Source organism: Phaethon lepturus, unplaced genomic scaffold, assembly GCF_000687285.1.
Source record: "Phaethon lepturus isolate BGI_N335 unplaced genomic scaffold, ASM68728v1 scaffold4458, whole genome shotgun sequence".
In the NCBI taxonomy this organism is placed as follows: domain Eukaryota; kingdom Metazoa; phylum Chordata; class Aves; order Phaethontiformes; family Phaethontidae; genus Phaethon; species Phaethon lepturus.
The window spans coordinates 2,759-28,895 of NW_010555378.1; the positions used below are offsets into that span (position 1 = coordinate 2,759).

The 26,137-nt window shown below is 41.5% G+C and overlaps 1 protein-coding gene across 1 annotated transcript; it reads left to right on the top strand.

Annotated features, from left to right (window-relative positions):
- Positions 1–10,245: 10,245 nt before the first annotated feature.
- On the top strand, positions 10,246–19,202 carry ST3GAL5 (ST3 beta-galactoside alpha-2,3-sialyltransferase 5). Its single transcript, XM_010292125.1, has 6 exons — positions 10,246–10,370; positions 12,170–12,284; positions 13,305–13,648; positions 15,048–15,234; positions 17,631–17,789; positions 18,877–19,202. Exons 1-6 carry the CDS (start codon positions 10,327–10,329, stop codon positions 19,138–19,140), a joined length of 1,113 nt encoding a protein of 370 aa, XP_010290427.1. The 5' UTR covers positions 10,246–10,326; the 3' UTR covers positions 19,141–19,202.
- Positions 19,203–26,137: the final 6,935 nt, after the last annotated feature.

Sequence of the window (26,137 nt, forward strand, 5' to 3'; positions counted from 1 at the left end):
TAGCAGGCACGGTTAATACCCAAAAAGTTTTATGTGACTGCTGCTGAAAGGAAGTGATGGTGTCACACTCTGAGTATCTCTAAGAAGTTCATTGGACCGGATTTGAGCTGGAACCAATTTTTTCATTCAATCTGGATGACCCAAGGTTAAGAGCAAGTTGTAGCCTAGCTATGTGTATCCTTCCTAAAGGAAAAGATTGGGCAAATAGACACGATAATTTAAGGTTATAAATAATTTCTTGAGTTAGTTGCTCATTGATATTACAAAGAGGATGTAGGAATGAGAAAACAAGTAGAGCATCATAAGGCAAGGAGAGAAAAATGATGATGCCTCTAAGGTACTATTGCTTCTTGCTGGTATTCATGGCTCCAGGCAAAATAATTTTCATCTGTGATCCTGTTGGTGCCTTTGAGAGTGTTGGTCAGCTGCTCTGAAATTGTCATTTACTCCTCGTTTCACTTTTTGCCTGTTGCATCCACATGTGTAGGGTTCATGTTCTCATTTTCTGAGGAGACAGATCTTGATCAAATGAATTGCGGATTGTACAGACAACACTGGTTTTTACTTTTTATTGTCTGATTTAAAAAGCCTTACCAGTCAAAGTTCATTTTGTAAGATGTGTTTTGCATATTATATTATAGGCTAAACTTTCTGCCATCAAGGATGTATTCTTTCTATTGACTTTATTAAATTAACCAAAGCAACGGACTCTAATGTTTATCAAAACAGGCATGTCTGTCAAACGCTTTTTTCATTCAATAGTAATAGGTGCTAAGCAGATAACATTCAAAGAAAATTTGTCAAATATCTAAATACGTTAAAGTACCAACTTTACTGTAGGGTTTCTATAGTTGCAAACAAAGAAATAATTGACAGAAGTCTCCAGTTTTTAACTTTAGTTCCAGTTTTTCCTCTGGCAAGAAGCAGTCAGTCCCTAATCTGGAACGGCTCCCTGGCTCCTGCTTATGTCTTGTGACTGCTTCTGTTAGGAGGTGGTAGGATGATGATCAGAGGATTATTTGAACATGAATATCTAACAGTTAATACATTGCTACAGATTATAACCCAAGAATCTCTTATACCTCAGTTTGTCCCTGATAAGTCTGCCTCAAGTCTTTAATATCTCTGGAATTTTTCCTCATGCTTGCGGTTTTAAGGGATTTTTATCAGGTACCATTGAATAAGAGTCTTAACAAAGGTATTTCAATGTCTACTGGGTTATAGAAAGAGATGTCCCAATCAGGAACAGTTCCTTTGGGATAACTTGTCTGTTCCTCCTCTTTCCTCAATTTTTCCTGAGTCTTTTGTCACTATGGGCAGATAGGACTATTCAGGTAAAAGGCTTTTTACTTTCCTTGTATAGGTTTTAAATGTAATTTTAAGGTCTGGGCAGCTTTTCAGTTAGCTTTCCTGGTCTGTCAACCCTGTGTTTAAAATCTGGCTTGAAAATTTGGATTCACCTCTGCAGAAGTCATTGGAAAGTGAAGCAGTCCTTCACTGTGTTGCAGTTTCTGGAGTGCCTCTTGCTAGAGGATGATCATATGCTGTTCCAGGTTGATTGGTTTTTTTAGTAACAAATTCTTTAAGTCATGAGAGAATATGTTTCCAAATTGTTTGTGTATTTAAAAAATTCTGTGTTTTGGATGGATGAAAATACCTCTAGTCCATTGCAGTTGTAAGGTAGCAGTTTGACTGTGCCACATTTGCAACTGCAGAGTCCACCGTGTATAATGGGTTGCACAACTAACTGTCCTTATCTTCAGCTTTATTCTTTGTGTTACCATTTTTCCCCACTGATTATTATTGGGACAGGGCTTGATCCACTGTTGATTAAAAAAAAAAAATGTTTATCATGATTTTGTTTTTTTAAATGGACAGAGGTTATTTGCAAAATTCATTTCATTATGATTTCTCATTTCCAATGAAGAGATGATGAAGATTGAAAGTGTAGGAAGGATCTGAAGGTATCATGGCTTGATCAGGAGATCTGGGAGGGAGAGTCCCAGAGGAGGAACACCCCCGGGGGACTTGTGGGCCACCTATGCTAGAGCAGGTGAGCTGGTAAAAAGCACAGAGGAGCAGAAGAAACCCAGTGAGAATCACAGAGGAGCTGCAGACGGAAACCGTTATGCACGTGACCCCAAGCTCCTGTACTGCCTGTCGCCTTCCCAAAGGAGTTGGGGTGGGCTCTGTGTAACCTGTGGCAAAAATAAGGGAAACTGAGACAAGAAGGGGAGGAGGAAGAGTGTTTGGTTTCAGTTTAGCCTGTGGAAGGAAAGGTGTTCACTCATGGGTTAAATTGTTTGCTTTCTTTTTCTCAATATTAGAATCAATGATTAGAAGCTGTATTAATTGGCAGTATATTATATTACTTAAAAATTCACTGAATCAAGACTGTTTTGTCCATTAGAGGGAGCTGAACAGGTTTTGAAGATATGGGAGGGAACTGGGAGAGTTTTATACTGATTTCTGAATCAGGTTTTTTATGACTTCCTTTAAAAATGATCAGAAGATAAAGAAGTTAAGTTTTTCATATTCTTAGGTTTCTTCAGCTGAGAGGCTCTGCTTAACAGATGGCTCTTAAAGATTTTTTTTTTTACATCTATTGAAAAAACCAAACAAAACATGAAAACTACCACGTAATTAACCTTTTTTTTAACGTCTCAGCCATTATGGTTGATCTCTATGGGTTTCCATACTGCAGAAGCAAACAAAATTTATCTTAACTGTACATTTTACCAGGCTGTTTTTCATGTTGCCACATAAATTAATAACATTCTATTCAAATGTTATATCAGTCTTCAAAGCCTTAATGAAAATTAATATCTCATCTGCTGCATTGATAATGAGGATAGATTAAAATGTGTAATCTTTTTATGGCCACAACTCTCACAAGTAATCACAGACACTAGTGACTAGTTGTTGCTTAATTTTTGTCATGTTTTCCTTAAACGTGTCCCAGGAAACAAACTGTAATTGGTTTAAGTTTTCTTAAATATACTCTTATAGCTGCTTGCATAAAGTTTTGCAGTATGTCTCTGGGTTTTTTTATTGTTTTAAAAATCCTCAGAACAGGAAGTTCATGCAGAATTCATTGCTGATCATGTGCACAACATTTCAATGCATAGTATCTTGCTCAAGTTTATTCCATGTGAAAACACCTTCTCTGTCTTTTAACTTCACCCTTATTTTTTGAAACATAAATGTTGCTCAAGACCAACTACCTTTTGTTTTACCATTTACTGTTTCTGAAAATATGTTTTGTAAGTAATTTATGTGTATCTGATTTAGAGGAGGGGGCATGAAAGACCAGGTGTTTTGGGGTATTTTTGCATTAGTTTTATCTTCAGTTTCACTGCCTGCTGGAGCACTATTGCTCTTGATCAGTAATTCCCTTATATAGATATGACTTTCAGGTTTCAGTTTCTGTGGGCTTTACACTGCAAGCTTCTCGATTTTTGTGCCTTGAACTTCAAAGGCTACATCGTGCAGCAAAACCTTGAGATGGATTGTCTTGTGGACAACTCTTAAAGCTGGCTGTTTCTACTGCTTCTGGTGATATTGCGAGAGGGGAAGTTAACTTGTATTTTCAACTCCTACGAGCTTCAGGTGTCATCCAAGGTCATGTTGTGTTAGATGCTATACAACTGTAGAGCAGAAGATGCCTCTTGTCCTGCTGGGCTTTCAGCAGTGGCTTGCCTAGGGTACCTTCCCTGTGGCCTTGGGTAAGAGCAAGTGGCAAATAACAGCCTGTGTGCAGGTACTCATGTAGATCGAGAGGAAAAGCTCCTGCATGAAGAGTTACCAACTGACAGTAACTGTCCATGCCAGTGCCTCCTCTGTGGCTCTGGTCCTTGCCTGCACAGGCAGTTATTTTGGAATAGTACCTGCCCACATAAAATGCTGAGATCAGCTGTGGAGGATCTTAACTGGTGCCTCTGTGTGTGGGGACGTGGGAGTGTACTTGAATTGGTAGGGCAAAGGAGGCAAGGGGAAACATCCCATTGCGTGGGGTTACGGTTCTGAGGGCTTAATGAGAGGGTGGTGAGGGATGTAGGTATATGCCATGTTCTACACTGGTATGCAGGCTGGTCTGGTCCTGTCTCCATGCCTGGTAACACTGTTGGCACTCAAACAACAGGGGCTGAGAGTCCTTGTCTTTGGGAAAATCCAGATGCTGTACGTAACCAAATGCAATTTTTCAGGGTGTGGCCGTGGTCATGTATAACTTGACACATGCTGCTTTTTAGTTTTTAGCATTCCCACATAAAAAGACATCCTGAAGACTTAAATTAATTGCTTCTGAAACATTCCAAGTGTGGAAATTTTGTCTACTTAAGAATAACAATGAGACAAAAGTAAATTATGGTGAAAAGAATAGCACCACAAAAAGCTTTGGAGTGTGTTCCTACTGATGGACAATTTGGCTTTCGCAGCAGCTTTACACAGATCACTTAAGTTCAGTAGATGAAAAGCAAATTTAAATCCCTCGAGTCCTCAGTAATTACACCACATTGAGTAGCTATGGAAATGTCAATGCAAAATTTGATCGTAGTACAGCTTTACTACTGAGGCATCTTTTGTATGCAAATTGAGACATTTGCATTTATAGCTCCCAAAACAACTGTAGCACTGCCGCTTTCTGAAAGGGTGTAGTGGTGTTTGGCAGTGGTGTTTGTATGCAAACAACAAAATTTGAATGCTGTAGGCACAGGTTGTCTTTGGTGCTTGGTTTCTTAACTACGATGGTTTTCTCTGTAAACTCACAGGGTTTTTTTAGTGGTGTTTTTTGTTTTTTTTTCTTTGAAGCTCAGGAAGATTGGGAAAGGTGTGCTCTCAGGTGCTTGTAACTGCCAGCCTTGCTCTTTTGAGCACTTCTATGCTATTCCAGCTGGTGGAAGGTGCTTAATAACTTAAATAACAGTGCAGGATCAAACCCTGAGTAATTTAGAAAAAAAAAATGTTGTGCTGAACAGATGTATTTGGACTTTATGTATCTATCTGTCTATATATATTGACTTGATCAAGAAGGGAATCATCTGAACTAAACAACTTACAAAAGTCAACCTGAAGTAAACTGTTGTAAATTAAATGAAAACTGACATTATTTCAGCTATATAAACAAAGCAAATTAAAGCATTGAGCATACTAAATAGGAAGAGTTGGACTCAGAAAGGATGTGCTGAGGTGATTAATGAAATCATCTGTGTTTCCCTGTTCCTTTTTGCACATCTAGGATGAGTGAAGCAACCGTTTGGGGATGACTGGAATTTATTTTGCACAGAGGCAGGGAAGACTTTCTGCTAGCACCCATTTATTGCAGTCTTGCATTCCTTGTTAATCCCCTTCTGTCTTCATCGCTCTCCACCTCTTCAGTTCCTTCTCCATCTTTCAGACCTCTTGCAGGCTTCCCTTCTCTTTGTTTTGAAAGGCTTCATGAAGAGCGTGTCTGTCATAGGGTCTCTGGATACAATTCTGTAGTAGGAAATTCTTGCCCTTGGGAATGATTAAAAATGTGCTGTTTGCAGAGCACTCTGACAATTTATACAGCAGAGGAGATTGGCCGTGTCGCTCCACACTGCAGGATGATTCCAAGGTGATGTTAGTGCCATTAGGCAATAAAAACTTTTATATACGTTGAGCAGTCTTTCACAACCATTTCTGTCAAATTACAACAGAACCTGGGTCCTAGAATAGGAAGGACTAATTTGCAAAGAAATAAAAACCTGCTTTGAACAGAGCAAAGGCAGTGAGGCTTTAACCTTACCCTTGTAATTCAAGCTGTAAAAATTTATGGATTTGATTCAAACTACTGGAAAATATGTGCTTAATCTGGAGTGTGTTCCTTTATAAATTTTACTAGTACCACAGCCAGACCTCACGATGTCACTTGGTATGTTGTTGCAATGATTTCCCAGTAGCAGGATCCTCTGATACCTAGTCTGACTGATTCTTTAGTGCAGTATCTGTTCTGATCTGTTCCTATAGACTCTGATCAAGTTACCTCTTTATGTTGTTTACCCGAGAGAGAGAATTATTACCTGCATTGTTCTGTAGTGAAAACAGCTGTTTCCTGCTTTTTATTAAGCATTTTTTCTTTTTAAAAAAAAAAAGTTCCATGTTATACTTGTCTCCCAGTTTATGTAGAGGTCTGTGGCAGTGACAGATATAATTATTGTTTTGTTGTACATTGTAGCTTAGGCACATGCAGTGTTCAGCGATCGCGTCCATGCAGTAAGCCTCCTAAATCGGGGAGCGATCCCCTTCGCTTTTGCCAAACAGTCCCGAGTGCCCCTTGTTTGTGCTGGTCTGAGCCCGTTTCCTTCGAGGTGATCTCGCTGTTGGTACTCTTGGTAGTACATGGAGCTATCCTGGAGTTTCCATATGGTCTGCAGGCTTTGTCCACGCTCTCCTGCAGCTACAGCTCTGCAGTGTGCTGTAATTGCCGCTCGTTTTGTGTGACTATGCTGGCAGGCTCCATGAACTGGGGCATCTCCCTCTGCGTGCTGGCAACATGATCTCTGTGGATACCTGTCGTCTTCGAAATGTGTTGGTATTAAGGTACCTGGTCCTGGGTGTTGATGAGAGGTGCTTAGTTGTCTCATCTGCATAGTATGGCAGGAAGGACGTGCGTCATATCCTGGAATATGAGGTGATTGTGCAAGTCTTGCTGGTGATCCGTAACTGGCACTAGGGTATGGTCCTTGTAACAAATTTTGCTGATGCACGCTAGGCCGTCACCCATGTGGGCTTGACTGATTTGCTGCAAATAGCTGAGAGCAAAATGGACTTGTAACTTGGATGGCTGGGGTGATGGTGTCAACACCCAGTTTTGCTCCTCAGTGCCGTTTTTATTCAGTGGTATAGATGCAGCCAGTAAAGACGAGGTGTTGCTCTGAGAAAATGATGAGCTTCTAAGGCTTGATAGGTTCCCTGTGACCTGCTGTTTTGTGTCCTGACAGGTTGTGTGGGAGACCGGAGCTGGATTTGATTTCCAGCTTAACTGTTAGCGTTCTGGGGGATCTTGGGGTGTCACCAAAACCCTTGGGTTTTGGGTTACCCTGTTGCTAAATAAGCATAATGGTACTGACCTTGGTTTGTACAGTGCTTTCAGATCTGCTAAAAGGTGGTGTTTAAGGTATTGCTGCTTTGTGACAAGGGGCTACAAATGGGTGTGACAGCTCAGAGTGTGCAATTAATAAATACAGCTAGGTGGGAAATCTGAGGTTCTTAGTTGCATCATAATAATCAAGTTACCTATGTCTGAGGTTAAGTGGAGAAGTTTTCTGCTGGCAAAAAATGTTAGTCTTTTTTGGTGGGGTTTTTTTTTTGCCTTGCTCAGTTTTGTGGGTCACCATTTGCAGGTGACTCTAGAAAGCATCACTTAACTGCTGTCTGTCCTTCAAAGGACTTAATATGCTGATGTTGATCTCTCTGTGTCCTAAGGTTTGTGGCTTTTGGCCTTCTACCATGTATATCAAATTTGTTACTGAGAAATGATGTGTGACTGTGCAAAGAGAGTCTGAATTTGAATCATCTTCTGAATTGGATATCCCTGAAATTTCAGAGGGCTGGATTTGAGATCTGGAAGGGATGCTTCTGTCTCATCAACTCCTTCATCTTTGTGTTTAAGAACATCAGTTGTTTGCCCAAACAAACAGTGTTCTGAAGCGGCACTACAGGCCACCTCATACAAATGGGTTGTATTGCCATATAAAATACAAGGAGGTGGAGCGAAAAAGAGAATGTGGAGAATCATCCCTAGATAAAAGCCTTCCCTTAGCCCCACTTTTTTTTAAAGTCCTTGTGATGGAGCAATGGGCAAGAGAACAGAAGAGTGTGAGCATCTTTGCAGTGGAGAGGGTTAAGCACTGAGATCAAAGGGAATGAGTAGGGCTGAAATCCTCCATTGTGGGGGATTGGATTGCACCCTTCCATGGTTGGCTGATCGAAGGGAGTGCTGCTTTGGGAGGTCTGTAAGGCAGGGAAAATCCCTTGGCTGTATCCCTTCTCCTTTCAGGGCAAAACCAGCAGGCTTGTATGGGTAGGCTTTGCATGGTGTTTCCTTGTTTGCTCACATCTTGGGTTAATGGCAGCAGCCAGAGTGAAGCTGATGTGCCAACCAGCATTTTTCTTTCCAAAATCAGAGTTGAACCATACTGATAGAGCTTACAAACAGTAATCAGCAAGATTACTTCTCATTAGCTAATGATTAGTGACTTGCCCATCTGTGAGGGAGCACTGTGTGCTTCTGCTGCGTTCACAATGTTCGTTGGAGGGGAGCTGCTGCTACGCACAGAAACTGCCCTTGTGCTGGCAGCCTCCTGGTCCTGCTGTGTGCCAGGCAAAATTTCCTGCACACACTCTTCGGTGCTTGCTGTTGAAGTTGCTGACCACATTGCTGTGGCTTCTGAAGAGGTCAGCGGTACGTTCAGACCGATGATGGGAAAAGTTTGCTTAACTTCAGGGAAATCAGGGAGCTGATTTGAGATGGGGGCTCTGGTTTTGAGGATATAGAGGTTCTGATGCTTGAAGTGTGCAGGGTAGTGTAATGCTTGGACTTTTTGATTCAGAGATCCTAAATATCCTGAACATACTGTGTAGATGTATTTCCCCCCTCCTGCCCCCCCTGCCCGGATTCTATGAAACAATAGCGTTTGACAGTAACCGATGTAGTTGCAATTACAGAATCATTAAGGTTGGAAAAGACCTTTAAGATCATCGAATCCAACTGTCAACCCAACACCACCATATCCACTAAACCGTATCCTGAAGTATCACGTCTATACATTTTCTGAATACTTCCAGTGATGGTGACTCCACCACCTCCCTGGGCGGCCTCTTCCAATGCTTGACCACTCTCTCCATAAAGAAATTTTTCCTAATATCTAATCTAAACCTCCCCTGGTGCAACTTGAGGCCATTTCCTCTCATTTTATTGTTAGTTACTTGGGAGAAGAGACCAATAGCCACCTCACCTTTCAGGTAGTTGTAGAGAGCAATGAAGTCTCCCCTCAGCCTCCTTCTCCAGACTGAACAACCCCAGTTCCCTCAGCTGCTCCTCATACAACTTGTGCTCCATACCCCTCACCAGCTTTGTTCCCCTTCTCTGGACATGCTCCAGCAACTCAACGTCCTCCTTGTAGTGAGGGGCCCAAAACTGAACACAGGATTTGAGGTGCGGCCTCACCAGTGCCGAGTACAGGGGTGCGATCACTTCCCTACTCTTGCTGGCCACACTATTTCTGATACTGGCCAGGACGCTGTTGGCCTTCCCCTCATCCAGATCATTGATGAAGTTATTGAACAGGACCAGCCCTGGGGAACACCACTTGTGACTGGCTGACAACTGGATTTAACTCCGTTCACCCCAACTCTCTGAGCTCGGCTGCCTGGCCAGTTCTTTCCCAGTGAAGAGTACACCTGTCTAAGCTACGAGCCACCAGTTTGTCCAGGAGAACGCTGTGGGAGATGGTGTCAAAGGCTTTACTAAAGTCCAGGTAGACAACATCCATAGCCTTTCCCGCACCCACTAGATGGGTTACCTGGTCATAGAAGGAGATCAGGTTGGTTAAGCAGGACCTGCCTTTCATGAACCCATGTTGGCTGAGCCTGATCCCGTGGTTGTCCTGCATCTGCCCTGTGAGCACCCTCAAGATGAACCTCTCTATAATCTTCCCTGGTACTGAGGTCAGGCTGACAGGCCTGTAGTTCCTGGGATCCTCCTTCCAGCGCTTCTTGTAGACGGGCGTCACATTGGCAAGCCTCCAGTCTTCTGGGACCTCCTCAGTTAACCAGGACTGCTGATAAATGATGTCTCCATCATTTGGCTTGACAAGCTCCTCCCTCAGTACTCTTGGGTGGATCCCAGTCAGGCCCCAGAGACTTGTGAGTGTCCAGGTGGCATAGCAGGTCATTAACTGCTTCTTCAGGCTTATGAAGAATGCAAAGACCTATACCTGGCAACTTGCACCACCAGGACACGATTCTAAAAATATGTACATCTGAAATGAGTATATTCCTGATCATGAGGAGGTCAGGAGTGATTCAGTATTCCTGACACGATAACCAAGAATCAGTCTTCTCTGGGAAACAAAGTAAGTTAACATTGTCATTGGATGTCCTCTGAACTTTTTTCCGTTCAGGAAAAAAAAATTTTGCCTGGCACACAGCAGGACCAGGAGGCTGCCAGTACAAGGGCAGTTTCTGTGCACAGAATGATAATTTTGGTTTCTTTCTTTTGTACAGCAATGCTGAGTGACAATAACTCTGTGAAGCCGAAAAGTGGTTGTTCACCTCCTGTGCAATGGTGTAAGGTGGCTGCACATGAAGATGAGAAGACCAAGCTGGTTTTTAAAAGGTACTCGCAAGTAAGTGTCATTGTCACGGCAATACAGAGGTCAGTTGCTCTCCCTCTAGCCTGGGCTGTTACACGAAGGATGCAAAAATCAAGGGATGAGATTGCCACAGGAACTGAATGGGGGGTTAGGCACACAACTTTCCGCAGGGCACCTAAAACACTTTGAGGAGCCTAGGCTCTCCCGTAGTATTACCTGTTTTCCCATGCCAGTGTCAGATCCCTGTATTTCTCTCACAAGTGTTTCCAGTCTTTTTTGTATCCAGATAAATAACAATGTTGAGTCTTTCATACAGTCTGATAATTGAAGAAATTGAAAGGCAGTGGATGCTCAATGGGTATTTTGAGGAGAGGTCCCCTCATAGTTAATTTGTGTATGAAGACTCCTGGAATGCTACATCACAAAATCTTCATTACTTCATTGTTTGTGGTTTAACATCAAATTGGTATTAGTGAGTGTGTGCCAGTATACATCCAGATCCCTATATTAAACCAAAAAAGCTCAGTACTGTGATTCCTCTCTGCCACATGAATTTTTAGGTCTTAAAGCTTAAAAAACGCAAAGCCAAACTATTATATCCATTGATGTTTTGAGCACCTGAATAGTGCAGCCCCAGCTGAATCTAGAGATACTTGATAAACCTCTGTGGAGGAAAGCCAGCCTCATTCATCTGCTGCGAATCCCTTGTTTCTGCGAGTCAGCCGATTTCCAGGGCTTGCAGCCTAATGAAGGTTTTAGACCCTCTATCAGTGCAAAATTTACTTTAGTTAAATCAGGTGCAAGAACAGTGCTGCTTTTCTGGTGGCCACCTTATTTGCAGCACATAGTGCAAATTAAGTGCCAGGGTTGCATCTGTTAGCCCATATGGTTCAAGATTAAAAAAAAAAAAAAAAAAATTCTTGGAAACCTGTATTAACTGAATCCAAAAGAGTTTCAAGAAAGCATTGAACACTTAATAGGCTGTATATTTTTTTAAGGCATTTAAACAAATGTCCACTCCTTAGGAAACCACAGGAAATGAAAGTCAGTAATAAAACTCAAACTACATACTTGAGCAACAACCACAACTCTAACCAAATAATGATGCAATTTTTGCAAATTGGTTTAATGTGAAATGAGCCAAGTGAATATTTGGAGATCAACAGTGAGATTCCTTAGGAATGCGAAATGACTAGATCAAAAATATGGATAGTCTATATTACTCAATTTTAAAGTTTGTTTTTTTTCCTTGTGCATGTTTTCAGGATGTAAATAATTAAATTAGGCTTCTCAAGATAAACCTGAGTGTGTACATTCTGCATTCTAGCCTGCCAGTGAGTTGAAAGTTTTGCTTGTGAGTGATAGCTCTTCGCCCAAAATCTTGCAATTTGAAGTTCCATCCCTTTTTCAACTTGCATGAAAAGATATATTTCAAAACAAAGTTGCCCTTTAAAGTAGGAAAACAAAAATCGCTTTTGGTTTCTTTGTGTGAGGAGAGCTGTTTGACCCATCAGAGATGCATTTGAAGTATATGATGCAGGCATAGAACTGCATAAATCAGAGTGTCAATATGCAGCATTTTCCTTATCAAAGCATCTATATATGTTTGTACTTTCCTGCAGATAGCTCTGAAGAGTGGTGAAAGACTTGCAGTGAACAAAACAATAGTTTTTCTTGGTTTGAATCAAATGCAAGTATTCACCCTGAAGTTCAACTGCCTTAAATTTGTTTAAAAAAAAACTCATTTAACAATTGATGGATTGCTGGAAAAAAATTGTTTGTTTGTTTTTTTTCCTTCTCTCCTACCCCAACACCCTCCTGTTTGTTTTTAGACTTCTTGCACTGTTTGTGGTTGGAGGGTGCTTCCTTTATATCCTCAAATTACGTTTTGGCCCTGAAGAATGTGACAGAACAAAAATGCCGTATGTGGACCTCGATCGTGTAAGGGTTGGTATTTTTTGGAGGTTTTTTTTTTACTTGGCTTGAAAAAAAGTTATTAATTGACCATGTAAGAGTATATGGGCCCATAACAAAGAACTAGAATGCTGAAATTACCCTGCGAGGGGAAACGTTTTGCTTCATTGCATGCCATATAACTTCTGGGTTTTGTTCTTCTGGAGTGACAACAGAAGTGCATAGAGAAACTGGATTTTTAGGTGTAAAATGAGACAACTGTGACTGCTAAGAATAACATTTGAAATGAACATGTCATCATACTATTATGTCAGTGCAGATGACACTGGTGGTCAGAAAATTGATGAAATGAAAAGCAACATATTAAAAAAAAAAAAAAAAAGCCCCAAGCGCAATGCAGTATACCAAAGGTTTATTTTTACCTAAGCCAGTTCCCCAGTCTGCTTTGCCTTGTATTTACTCAGATGTTTTTGGAATCAGAGGGCAAATTTGCAGAAGGGTGCAGCTTTTGATTCATTTGTTTATTTAAGGTGGCAGCTACTTACTTCAACTACAGTTTTGCAGTTTGTTAGTAAGCAAGTCCAGCCTGCCATTTCACAGAACTTTTACCCAGTGCATGTGTGTCTGGTAAAATCCTACTGCAGGCAGAACTCAGGTCACACAATTGAGCAGCAGAGTAGAATTCCGCTTGCTGATGAATAAGATGGGTAGAAGTATGTCTAGATTTTTTTAATCTGTTTTTCTAAGTAACAGTACAAATGTTCTCAAATGGCTCATTTTCATTTATCTCTCTTAGTAGCCTAATTTATTCTTTAGAAAAGCTCCTATCCAGATTTAAGTGACTGGATGGAAAGACATTCCTTGGCAGGTTTTCACCCTGTGCTGGTTAGTATCTGTGTTTGAGTGAATGCTTTAAAGTGTCTTGTATTTCCATGTTTAAGCTTTCTTTATAAACCCCTGTGTTTGCTAAACAGCTGGTGGGGCTGCATTAAGAGGGCTTTGTATGTTCCTGAAGTGAGCTTTCCTGATGGAAATCAGTATGTTTTGTTTTAGAGAGCACAACAGTATGCCAGCGCTGCATTGCAGGAACAGTGCCGGCCTTCTTACGTGAAGAAAGAAATGGGGAAGTTATTTGCGGAGAAATATAGTATGGACGTATCTCCCTTTGTAAGAAAAAATATAAATGAAGATGAAGCTTTATTTAAATACGAGCCTCCTTTTGGATTTCACAAGTTCTTTGATAAGCTTAAAAATCTCCTTGAACTCTTACCTGAGCATGATTTACCAGAAGATTGGAAGTCAAAACACTGTAAGCGTTGTGTTGTTGTTGGCAGTGGTGGAATTCTTCATGGATCAGAGCTGGGTCGCTTATTGAATCAGTTTGATATTGTTATAAGGTACGTATTTCCCATCTAAGGTTTCAAACTACTTCAACTTTACTTTATGGCCGACTTTGTTTTTTTTAAGGGGAAAGTATCTCCAACATTTATGCAACTTATAAGACTCTTTCTGAAAGTGCTTTTGAGAAATTTACTTACGACTTGATGGAATGTGAATTCTTAGGAGCAAAATAAATTGTCATGTTCACAGGACAGGAATTCAGTGTAATTATCTGTGGACTTCAGACACAAGAAAAACATGGGCAGAAATGAGATAGAAAACAGTGAAATCATAGGCAAGTAGGCTATCCTGTTTTTATCCATTCGTGTTTAAGTTTTCAGAGGTAGGCTTTAGGACTCACCTCTGCCTTTTTCCCCTTGGTTAGTTGGGATGCTTATTTGAAGGATTTTTTTTTTTTTATAACAGCTATTTCAAACACAATAAAAATTAATTGGTGTTTCAGTATACAGTTTACTTACACACTTAGCTTATCTTTCCTTATCTTTACACGGTCAGTGCCTGCTTTCTATGATTACCCATGTTTTCTAATGTCTGAATTAAATGAATACATGCTCTGTATTCGTGCCTTTTGAATGTTACTGTTTTTACTCTCCTCCTTTGTATTTTGATCATGTAAGTCACAAATAAATTTAATACAAGCATTTTCCCAGTTTGCTTTGTAAACTAAGACTTGCTCCTCTTAAAAAGAGAAAACGATACATTAAGTGTCTCTCATATACTGTTAGCATGTGGAGGGACAGAGAACTTGCATTAGCTGTTCTCTGAAATTAGGGCTGGCAGCATGAAGCTGACTTTTCTGTTGATATAGAAAAGTTTGTGGGACTTATGCTGATTTGCAGAACTGATGGAGCTAGATGATGCTGTTCTTGTCAGCAGTGTGCTAGCATCTGAAAATTTTCGTGAGCTGGAATGATGTAAACCCACAGGATGCATCACATTGCATTGAAGGGATAATTTGAATGCCTTTCTGTGTGTAATGCTCTGTGTGTGTATACAGGTGTATGTGCACATATATATATATAAAAAAAAGAAAATGCAGGCAACTTCCTGTGTGTTTTCTTTCCTTTCCTCTTTTAAGCCTCTCTGAGCTTGCACAAGGCAATGAATATGAAATTCTGCAATGCTGTTTTAAATTACTTTTCTATTCAAGCTTTTCTTTTTGAAGTTTTGCACTTGTGCCAGTTAATCTAGAAATAGAATTGGCTTCCTCTCAAAGGTAAGGGATGGCGTGTGTGAGGCGAGGAACAGGGAGATACTGAGAAAACTCTGTACTATTTTAAAAATCTGCGAGCCAAATACAAGGTCTTTTTTTAGTGTTTGATGTTCTAATGAGATTGTAGCTTGTGCTTATTAAACCACAATGGAGAGTAACTATTTTTTTTCTTGTTTTGTTAGATTAAATGATGCACCAGTTCAAGGATACACAGATCATGTTGGTAACAAAACTACTATACGGATGACTTACCCGGAAGGAGCTCCCCTTTCTGAACATGAGTATCCTCCTGCTAGCTTGTTTGTGGCTGTTTTGTTTAAAAGTGTTGATTTCAATTGGCTTCAAGCAATGGTAAAAAACGAAACCTTGGTATGTAATGTGGCAGTGTTATGTACCTGTGGGTTTTGTTTTTTCTAATGCTTGAGAAGCTGTCTGATCTGTTACTTCCTCTTTTATTGCACTGAGTATGTTTTATGTAACTTTGTGGGTTTTTTTTAGCTATGTCTCCTAGTTACAGTTGGTACCAGCATTCATGTTGAAGCCCCATGCTGGCAGTAACGCTTTTTTTCCCTGCAGATTTTGGTGGTTTGCACTAAGCTACGTGACATATCAAGTGTTTACTGAAGTGGAATTCATTTCACATTAGGTTTCAGTGACTTATTCAAGTCTGCAGAGCCTGGAAGAGGAATAAGATTTCTGGATGCCAGTCTATATTTTTAACAGCTAAAGTCTGTGCTGCTACAATAGGCATACTTAGGCATACCTGCAGTTAATGTGTAACTGAAGCATCGCAGTTGTTAATTCACATTTGTCTGTGGTTCCAAAATTAAGAGGTTGTTTACTTCTCACTGAATATTTAAAAAAGTGCAGAAATTCCCAAGAAACTGATAGAAGGGTTCCATGTTTCCAAACTCTCTTTAAATTGGTGGTTTTTGCCTCTTTCAATTTGCAAGCAGATGATTTCTGCAAGGTGAAAACCAGTAGCTAGGTTTCTTTGACCACAGATAGAAGACAAGTGCTCCAAATTATTGAGAGACCTTTAGAAGAAAAGCTGACAATTTTTTTTTGTACATACTAGTTTAGGTACTCCAAGTTCCCTTCTTAATTATGTGATTTTTACAACAGGAGAGCATATGGAAGGTCTGTTAGATATTGACCATGACTGCATACTACTACTTTACTCCAGAGAGTGTGGGCAGGCATATTGACTTGTTTTGAATAATCTGACTATGTTTTGTAGAGGGAAGATTTTCTTGAATTCATGAATCTGCACAAATTTAGAACTTCTACTCCCTGATTATTTTACCAGGGACAAGACAGTGTTGGTCTATGACCTTCCCTGCAGCAGTGTGGTAATTTTGATGACCAGCAGCCTTCTAACTTGAGTTGAATCCCTAACTTGTTTTACAAGCTATCTGGCTATTTCATGTTTTAACATTTGCTTTTGAAGAATGACTAGTAAAAGGATGGCTTTCTGTATTAAAATTTTGAAAGAGTGGTTGCTTTTTGGCATCTGCAACACTCTCTGAGTTACAAGATTGAAGTATGTGCTTTGTGAAAAGAGTACCTTTTCTTGTTTTGCATGGCTTAGGAGCAGATCTCATTCCCGCCTTCTTCCTTGCTCTGGTGTTTTTGCTGGTGCAGAGAGCCAGTTCTGGGAACTGATCTAGGAATTACAGAATCATTAAGGTTGGAAAAGACCTTTAAGATCATCAAGTCCAACCATCAACCCAACACCACTGTGCCCTCTAAACCATGTCCTGAAGTGCCACGTCTATGCGTTTTTTGAACACTTCCAGTGGTGGTGACTCCACTACCTCCCTGGGCAGCCTGTTCCAATGCTTGACCACTCTCTCAGTAAAGAAATTTTTCCTAGTATCTAATCTAAACCTCCCCTGGCGCAGCTTGAGGCCGTTCCTCTCATTTTATTGCTGGTTACTTGGGAGAAGAGGCCAACACCCTCGTCTCTGTGCAGGTATTGGTACTTTAGTAAACCTGTTCAGAGCACAGGTGGGAAGATGTGACCATGGGAACCTAGATTTGATCAGTTTAAGCTGCTGTAGGACTGTGTGTTAGGGTAGCAATAAGTCAGTTTAAAAATATAGGTCCATGTTGCAGCTATATTGGTTTTATAATTTGCTTAGTGTTACCCATTTTATGGAAAGACTTGTAAAATGAGCCTGATCTAGTATTGTTTTTTCCATTAGCATGCATCTAATTGACTGCAAGTGGCATGAGATCAGAATCTAGCTTGCTGAGTCTTGTGTAAATCCTCTTCTGAAGTGTTCCATTTATCACTAGGTGGATGCTGTCAAACAGCTGTTCACGTCAAAGCCTGAGCAAAATTGTTTTAAATCCAGCACTTGCTTCAGAATGCCTGGTTAACGTTTGTGGAAAACTGTGGTTCCCTTTCCGTTTTCTTTAAACACTGCTGCCTGCTCAAGTTGTGGTGGGGAACGTCTGAAGAACCTGGAAGTGCTGGTGGATACGTTGACTGATTAAACACAAAGTGCAGTCAAATACTCAGAATAAACAACTCTTCCCCCTTCTATCCTCTCTGCAATTCAAAATACTTAGAAGGTTATTCCTCTCTTGGGTCAGTCACTTGAGCTGTATGCAGGTATTCCTGAACCCACCTTAGCTATAGCTGTTTCCTGAATTTCTCAGAAACACTGATGAATTCTGTAATTTGTGTAATGTCTGCCATATGCTTTGCAGTCTCAGAGTTTGCCTTTGCTGAACTATATATTTTTTCTTTCTCTTAGCCTCTGTGGGTGCGACTCTTCTTTTGGAAGGAGGTTGCTGAGAAAATTCCTTTTCCATCAAAGCAGTTTCGGATTCTAAATCCAGTCATCATCAAAGAGACAGCTTTGGACATTCTACAGTTTCCTGAACCTCGATCAAAATTCTGGGGTTGGGATAAGGTATGAAGTTTACTTTTAGGAGAAGGAGACTCTAAAATACAAAGTAAAATTAGAAACTGAAAAAAGTTTCAGTGAAAGAAACAAGGACCTCTTCCTTCAATATGGTTTTTTAGTGCAATTTCCAAGCTGGTCCCAAGTAATAGGAAAATGAATGCGCTTTCAAAAGGCTTGTATTTTCTTGTGTAAAATCAAAGTAGGATTTCAGCTCACCTTTTTAGATGAGGTATTATGTCTGTGCATGCTGACATGAAATGGCCTGTTTTACAAAGCATTTAGATTCAGTGAGACATAAATTCATTCCAGTACAATGTGTTCAATCACACATCGTTGTGACTGGTGTTAAATATTCAGAACACGCATTTGATGTATGTTAAGTGTGTTAAGAGCAGCCCTGTTAAGTCAAACCAGCAATCAGCTATAGGCGGATGTGCCTCTAGCTGCAGAGAGAGCATGGAAACCAGGCCAGTATAAAGCAACCTTCCAGCTGTTGGAATTGCTATGTATGCCAATATGCTCAGCAACTGGTGGGTATATCCTCCTTCTCTATCCTTTGCTCCAGCAATAGTATGGAGTGATGAATTACCCAGTTTAATTATACACTGCATTTTTGTTATTTGCTACGTATCTTTTAGTTGTATCGAAGTATACTTGCCTTTTTCATAGGTTATTCAGTGAAAAGTCATATTATGAAGAATACTGTTAGCCTGTTGCTCAAGACTGAAGTAAGCGTACATCAAGAAATGTCAAGTTTAACTGCATGTCAGGAATTGTGTGAGTGTTTGGAGCAAGGCTTCACTTGCAGTTTAACTGTGTAGTAGTAGGGTGTCTTGCCTTCACAGAAACAAATTTAGAGTTGGCAAGCTGAAAGTCTTGTTACAGGCGAATACTCAAGTTGTATTAGTATTTGGCCCTGAAGTTTTTTGTTTTACTTGATCATTTAATTTAGTTTTAATTGATTGTTTAATTGATTTCAGTTATAAGTGAGGAGAGGGAATAGACAAAGCATTGTATCTTGTAAAGTGTTTATAAAACTGGCAAAGGAGAATATATTTGAATTCAGCAGGCTTCTTTTTCCCCCCCTTTTTAGAATGTACCTACAATTGGGGTCACAGCAGTTGTTCTGGCCACACATTTATGTGATGAAGTGAGCTTAGCAGGATTCGGATATGACCTTGATCAGCCCAGCACACCTTTGCACTATTACAACAACCTCTGCATGGCTGCCATGAACGGACAAACTATGCACAATGTGACCAGCGAAACAAAATTCCTGAAAAAACTGATTAAAAAAAAAGTTGTCAAAGACCTCACTGGTGGGATACATTGTGAATTCTGTGGCAAAAACAGCTAGTGATTGAAGTGCGGTATGGCTTGGATTTGTTACATTTCCAGAGGTTCAGCTGGAACATCATTTTCACTGTCTTGAGTAGTTCTTTAAAGTGTGTATAGAATGGACATGGAATATCTGCTGCCTTTTTAAATGTCACGTTCAATTTGTTGGACTTTTAAATTTATTTTGATGTCAGATTTTACTTTGCACATTTTTGTGGATAACTATGTAAATACAACTTGGAGTTGAAAGAGATCCATTTAAAATATTTAATGTTTTAAGTTGCCTGAAGAAAAGCAGAGTTTTGTTGTCGGATGTATATGGTACGCACAACGCTAGCCTGAGTTGTGTAACAGCATACAAGAGTTATTCTCCACTGAACTACTGTCTTTGTTGATCTAGTTCTTGGTGTATGACTCCTTTTCATGTATGCCATGAAAAGAAAGGTGTATGCTTCTCAAGTCTTTCATTTCTTGCAACTTGAATGTTGTGTTTCCCCCTCAAATATTTATATTCTTTTGTTTTTGTGCTAATATTTTTTTTGGGGGTGGAGGAGGAAATTGGGAATGGAGGTGAGGGAAAAGGAACTGTTGTAGCAACAACTGAATAGTAAGTACTTTGGCGTTCATGATTGATATTAAAATCATTGATGCATGAATGTATTGGGTTAGAATCCTGCTTTATCATGAGGCATATTTGGGCCTAGGGCACACTGTAAGAGGATTTAGCCAGTAGGGACACTAACCTGAATCACATCTTTTGTCATTTCCATTCCTTAAGACCCAGAAAAATGTTTTGAACTAGTTGATTTGCATCAGAGTTCAGCTATCCTGATTAAAGAAGTGGCATTAATAGAAAATCTATCTGCCCCTCCTCTTTTTTTAGTGACTTGAGAATTGCTGGTTCTATAAAACACTGGTTTGTATAAATCTTCCATTGAGCAATAATAGAATCTCTGACTAGGCTAAAATTTCTGTTGGTTTACTTTATGATCCTTTAATAATTAATTGCAGATACCGTAACCTTAATAGTTTACAGTGACGATAACCCTTATGAACTCTAGTGTTGACTATTTAATTGAAGAGATAGGTAGAGTTGTTGGTTTTCCCAGATCAGCTTTTAAGTCAGCAACTGGGTGAGTGTACATAAGTTAAGATCACTTTGAGAAAGTAGTATGATCTAGTAGTGAGCTAGGTAACTGCTGAAAGCATCATACTTAAAAAAATAATGCTATAAATATATGTTCTTGTGACTGGAAATCAGTACATGGCAGAGAAACTGGACTGTACAGATCTGCAAGCAGGTTTTGGTGATCATTTTAATTTTGTTACTAGTAGAGTAGTAGGTATGACTGTGCACGGAGTAGTATTGTTACTCAATCTACAGTATGTAAAAAATGCTTTCTTTGGGAATGAAAGCTTGTTAGCAAATTGATCAAAGGTTGGCCTAGAAACATTGTTCATAGTCATAGACTCTCCACGTAGTGAATGTTCCCACTTATTTTTTTTTTTGTTATGGGCTAAGACATGAATGTAGTTGTAGTTTTAAATTTTCAAAACATTAATGTGGGAAAGCAAGATTAGGGTGGTTGGGTTTTTTATATTTTAATTTTTTTTTTAATTTTTATTTTTCATGGAGAGATGTTCTAATGAATGATAATGTTAGAATGCAGGAGCAGCACACTGATTCTGGCCATTATACTAAAAGGCAATAAAATGATATCTGGTCATAAAGCATAACTCCGAAGAAAGTTGTGGACCTCATCTTTCATAAGTCTCATGTACCTCCATGTCCTTGAAAGCCAGTTGTGGATGGTGAGCAAATTTGAAAATCAGATTCTTGTCTCTGGCACTGTTTGTGTTTATAGCAATAATACTAATCTAACTTCTCCTCTTTCATGAAAGACATTGATTTTTTTGTACTAGCAATAAATTTCTAGTCTATGTTTTTCTCTAGGTATAATTATATTGTTTAATTTAAAAATATTTCATGTGTGAAGAGTTTTATACAGATAGTCTTTCAGTTAATATATTAAAATGTGATTATTTTCTCCTGGTATTTAAACTGGAAGAAAAGTACCTTAATTTCATTTGGTATTAGTGAAATTTTGGAAGATTTCGGAATGTGTGTGTTGGGAGGACAGCCTGAATACACCAAAAGTACGTGTTTCAGAGCACTTGGTCCCTCACCAGTTTGCTTTACTCAGTAACTTAAAAATAATTAGTTGGTAAATGTAAATGCCAGTAGCTTTTTGGAGATGCTGTATTTCCTGTCAAATTCTCAAATTATGTTGGTGTAGGATTAGATTGTTTTCCCACCCGTTTTATGGCCTATGATAAAACATTTTTCTCCATGATAGTGTATACTGCATTGAATATGCCTGCACAGACTCAACCATCCATGAAATGGCAGGAAGGTTCAGGTTGCAAAAAGCAATAAACTGATGAAACCACTTTCTACTTCTGTATTTGTCTCGCAGTTTGCAATTTGTTCTGCTTCCTTTATTAAGGATTTTACATGTCTTACTGGTCCAGTTGAAAGTCTTGATGCAATCCCAGGCACTCAAGAAGAGGGGAGTTCATGGCCGATGATAACTTTCTCATTTCATTACCTTTTGCAAGGTGATGGCACCAGCAGTGGCAGCTCTGATGGTCAAGGGAGGAGGCAGGCATTAAATCAACTGTGCTGATGATGACTCCTGTGGTTTATACTGATATGCAAGGCCAGGAATTGCCAGGACTGGGTTTTCAGACAGGGGAGTGGAGAGGCAGGGCCCCGTAGATGTTAATCTCTTCAGCTACCTGCCTGTTCCAGCTGATTTACCCTTTTCTTCTTGCCCAAGCACTTGTGCATCACCTCTTTGTGGTTTAACAAAAAAACCCTATGATTGAATCGTGATTGAAATTCTCATACCTGTTAACACTTGCATTTTCAGCCTGTCAACTGGAGCTGCTCCTGCTTGGAGGGTTGAGCAGGGCTGAATGTAGGTGGTTTACCTCCCTTTAGGGTCATCTGCCTGGTCTTCCGTTTTCACAGCTTGCCTCTCTTGTGCTCGGGCCAAAACCAACTTGTTTCCAAGCTCCTACATGTGCCTTTGAGAAGAACAAAGCCTTCTTGTTCAGTGCAGCCACTCCTGCTCCCTCCTCGTGGGCAGCGAGGAGCCCCAGCCTTTGGAAAGAGGCCCTTCCAGTTGCACGGGATGGCTCTGGCAGCAGTTGGGTGCTGGAGCTGCTTCTTGGAAGGGGTTGCCAAGGGTCAACAGGAACATGATGGACAAGTTGCAGAAAAGCAAACTTTTTTCGACCTCCCCCATCTTTCTGACAAAGGAAAACTAGAAATACAAGCAGGCTAAGCATTGCACGCTTCCTTCTCAGCAGTCTTTGCTTTCCTGCTGTAGCTAAAATAATTATTTTGTAGCTCAAGGCTTGAGCCCCAGCTTGGGCCTCTAATATGTAAGCTAGTCCTCAGAGATGCAGAAACAAGGTTCCTTGCAAATTTCTCCCTTTCTCCAACCTGTTTCTACCTGATTCCAGCTTAAAAAAACAAACCAAAACAAAAAGCACATTTTGCACAAGCTGGAATTATTTCCCCACCACCTCAGGTGAGTTAAGGACGAGAATATGTGAGGACCTGGTGGAGCTGATAGAGAAGCTGTGAAGGAGTTTTTCCTCTGCAAGAGCTGGATTGTCGCTCATCATTTTTTCCCTTGCATCCCTTTTGGCTCTGCCTCCTTTATTTTGGGCCATCAGTATATTTTGGGTTTTTTTACGTGGTTTTACTCCTTTCTTTGCCACCTTGCATACACTTGTGTGCTGTACTGGGCTGCGATGTCTCTCTGGCGTGGAGAAGTTCAGGTGGAAACAGTTTGTGCCCAAGGGATGCAAAAGCATTTGCTGTGGGGTTAGAGGCGGCAGCAGAGAAACCTGAGAAAAGGACTTGGGGAAACAAGGGATACGATTGGGAGGAGGTTTGGGACAAGCAGGAGAGGAATGAAGCCAGGACCTTGGTGCTGGGCTGGAGAAGGCAGGCGTATACACACATCGCATTTGAACATCCAAGTGCAGCCTTAGGAACGCCTCTGCGGCAGGACAGCAGCTGCCAGGATCGACCCCGTGTAGCACCACGTGCCTGGGCTTTTTCACGCTGCTGTGATGTAAATGACCATGAAACATCTCAGCAAAGATTTTTGGCCAACTTCCCCTTTCCACTGAGGAGAGCAAGATGCTCATGAGGAGCAGCTGGGATGATTTTTCAGGGCTTGATGTTGCTGTACCTGCAGGAAAACACCAGGACATGGGGCTGGGGCAGTTTTATCACCCCTCTGTGCTGCTCTGTCAGGGAAAGAAGTTTGCCGGTTACTGTAGTTGGTTGTATCGTGCCTTTTTTTATTGCAAAGTCTTCCAAAAGAAAGAAGGGTTGGTTTGTTCTAGCAGTCGAGTATTCAGATTACCATGAGCATGTTCAGTTTAATAGCTTGGGGGGAGAGGTCTGGGCTTATTTTTAAGCAAATCATTTCCTGTTTATAGAGGCTGTTAATTGGGGCAGATCACGGCTTCGCTCAAAACCTCAAGGGGTTTTCCTCTGCGTGGTCACGAGGGTCTGAAGGCTGTCACTGTTTCTCCTGTCTGCTTTTATTGGGCTTGATTTCTAAGCCTAGTTTGCTTCCCAGAAGGCTGTCCCTCCTGTCACCAGCCAGCAGTTCATGCAAGCTTGTCCCCAGGTCTGGCCGCCGCTCAGCGGCGGGGGGGGGGGGGTGGGGGGGGGGGGGGGGGGTTTCCCCCTGCCGCCCCGAGCAGGGTCGGGCTGTGGCTCTGCAGCTCGGGGAGGCACTTGGGGGTATCCTGGCCTGGAGCCTCCCGCTGCAGCGGGACAATCCCAGCCATTGCCTGTAATAGCTCGACTCAGGCTGCATTAGAAATAATGATTTTTCATACCTGGCTACTAAAAGAAATGTCCCCGTGCCCGACAACTGATCTGGAGGCTCACAGATGAGAGATGCTGAGTTTTACGCCATGATATAAAAGCAAAGGGGGTGAAGTGGTCCTTGCAAGCAGCGGTGGGGAGGGCTCCCTGTGGTCAGTAAATGCAGCTTGAGCTTTGCTTCCAGCAGAGCCTCAGGGAGGCATTTTCCATCTGGAGAAAGACTGGGAATGAGAAGCGGGATCGCAGCCCCATCTAGTGCTTTGGCGTGACTCGTGCTGCCAAGCCGGGATGTGCTGAGGCTGTGGCTGGAGGTCTCCAGCTGCAATGTGACATTTCAAAGGCTCAAAACAGGAAAAATCCTTAACCACTAATGCAACACGTGTGGGCTGGGTGCTGGAAGGTAAGCCTTGAAGTGAAGGCCGTGGGAATGAACGGGTTATAAGGATAAACCATCACACACAAGTGGAGCTCAACACACAAGTGGAACTCAAGGGAAGGGCTTTTATCCCGTGGCCGAGTATTAAATACAGTTAGCTGTTGGCCCAACCACAGTGCAGCAAAGGATGCAACCCAAGGTGGCAAATACCAACGTACAGCCAGGTCTGGTGCTCTCTAAGAGGAGCCAAGTTGTGGTTTTTTTTTTTTTAATCAGATATTGTTTCTTGGCTTGTAAATTCAGTTTCTTTCAGCTGTGTAGGCATGAATGTAGCAAAACCTGTACCTAGTAATATTTCTAAATTCCTTTTCCTCAGAGTCCATCTATGGTCTGAGTGCTGGACCAAGGCGGGGGTATCTGAGAGCTGCTAAAAGACTTGGGTGTCCGACTCTGCACCTGTGTGTCCCTTGCCTGGGACAAATTGGCCTAAATTGGGCATCCAGAGAAGAGCCAAGAGCGTAGGGTAGGTGCAAGATGAGATGTAGATCTCTTAGATAGGAGTGATGTAAAGTGACAACCAAGGGATGGGATAACAGGGCTTTGTCCCTGTCTTGTAGTGAGTTTGTGTGTGATGTTTGGTAGCTCATCCAGTGATGAGCCCGTTTCTCTACAGAAATGTTTCTGTGGGTGGTGGCTGCTTGGTGTGGAGCATGTCCTCAGAGCAAGCAGGGTGTGGACCAAGGGCACAACTGTAGCCATCTGAAGAGATGGGACATGCTAGATGGGCTGGAGGGAGGAGAGCTGATGTCCCCATTCCTACTCACTGTGTCCCCACTCTGTTCCCCCACAGCCACAAGTATGTGTCCTCTGAGCAGAGCATCACACTGACCTTTAGTGCTGGTGGCACTCGGGTCGTCAGAATATAGCACCAGACCTGGATCTACTGTCTGCACCTGGAGAAAAATAATTATGGGTCTTTACAGTCTGCATAGAGGTATTTAGGGTTGTCCCTTCTTTATTTATTTTTTTCCTCTGGTGGTTGCATGGAAAATGGGTGGGAGAGACCACTTAGTGATTTAGGATGTTTGTCTTTTCTATTCTTCCCCTGTCATTATTCTCCTCCGACCCACTCTAGTGTTTAAGAGCATTTGAGCAAAGGGAATTTCTCTTGACTCTCTCAGCCCAGTCCAGGATCCTGGGGCCAGGAAGGGGCAGGCCAGGATGGGTTTGCAGGTTGCACGGGCAGGGAAAGTAACTGCTTGGCTGTGACACTGCTGCTCCACGCACCAGTGGCGCAGAAGGAAAAATTCACTTTGTATTTGAGGCTGGTGAAGACAGAAGTGTGGAGCCTGCCTGCCAAGGCAGAAACTCATCAGACCTCTTCAGAACAGTCCAACAAATATAACGCCTTTACCAGAAACCCCGAATCTCTGAGGATCCAACAGAGTGTTTTGGAGCTAACTGTTATCCTGCCCTGAGCCTGCTTTGTGCAGCTTCTGAAGAACCACCTCATGGTCTTGATTAGCCAGATCTGGTGGTGCTTCCCCACATGTGGAGGAGACTCCTTGCTTCCTCCCGTAAGCTTGTGCCTCTCCCCTACTCTGGGAATTGGGACACTGAGTCATCAGAGATGCTGCGGTGCTGAGCTGCCTCTGTACTACCTTGCTGGGCCTTTCTGGGAGGCAGATGCTCCAGGCGCAGCCCAGCACAAGGCTCTTT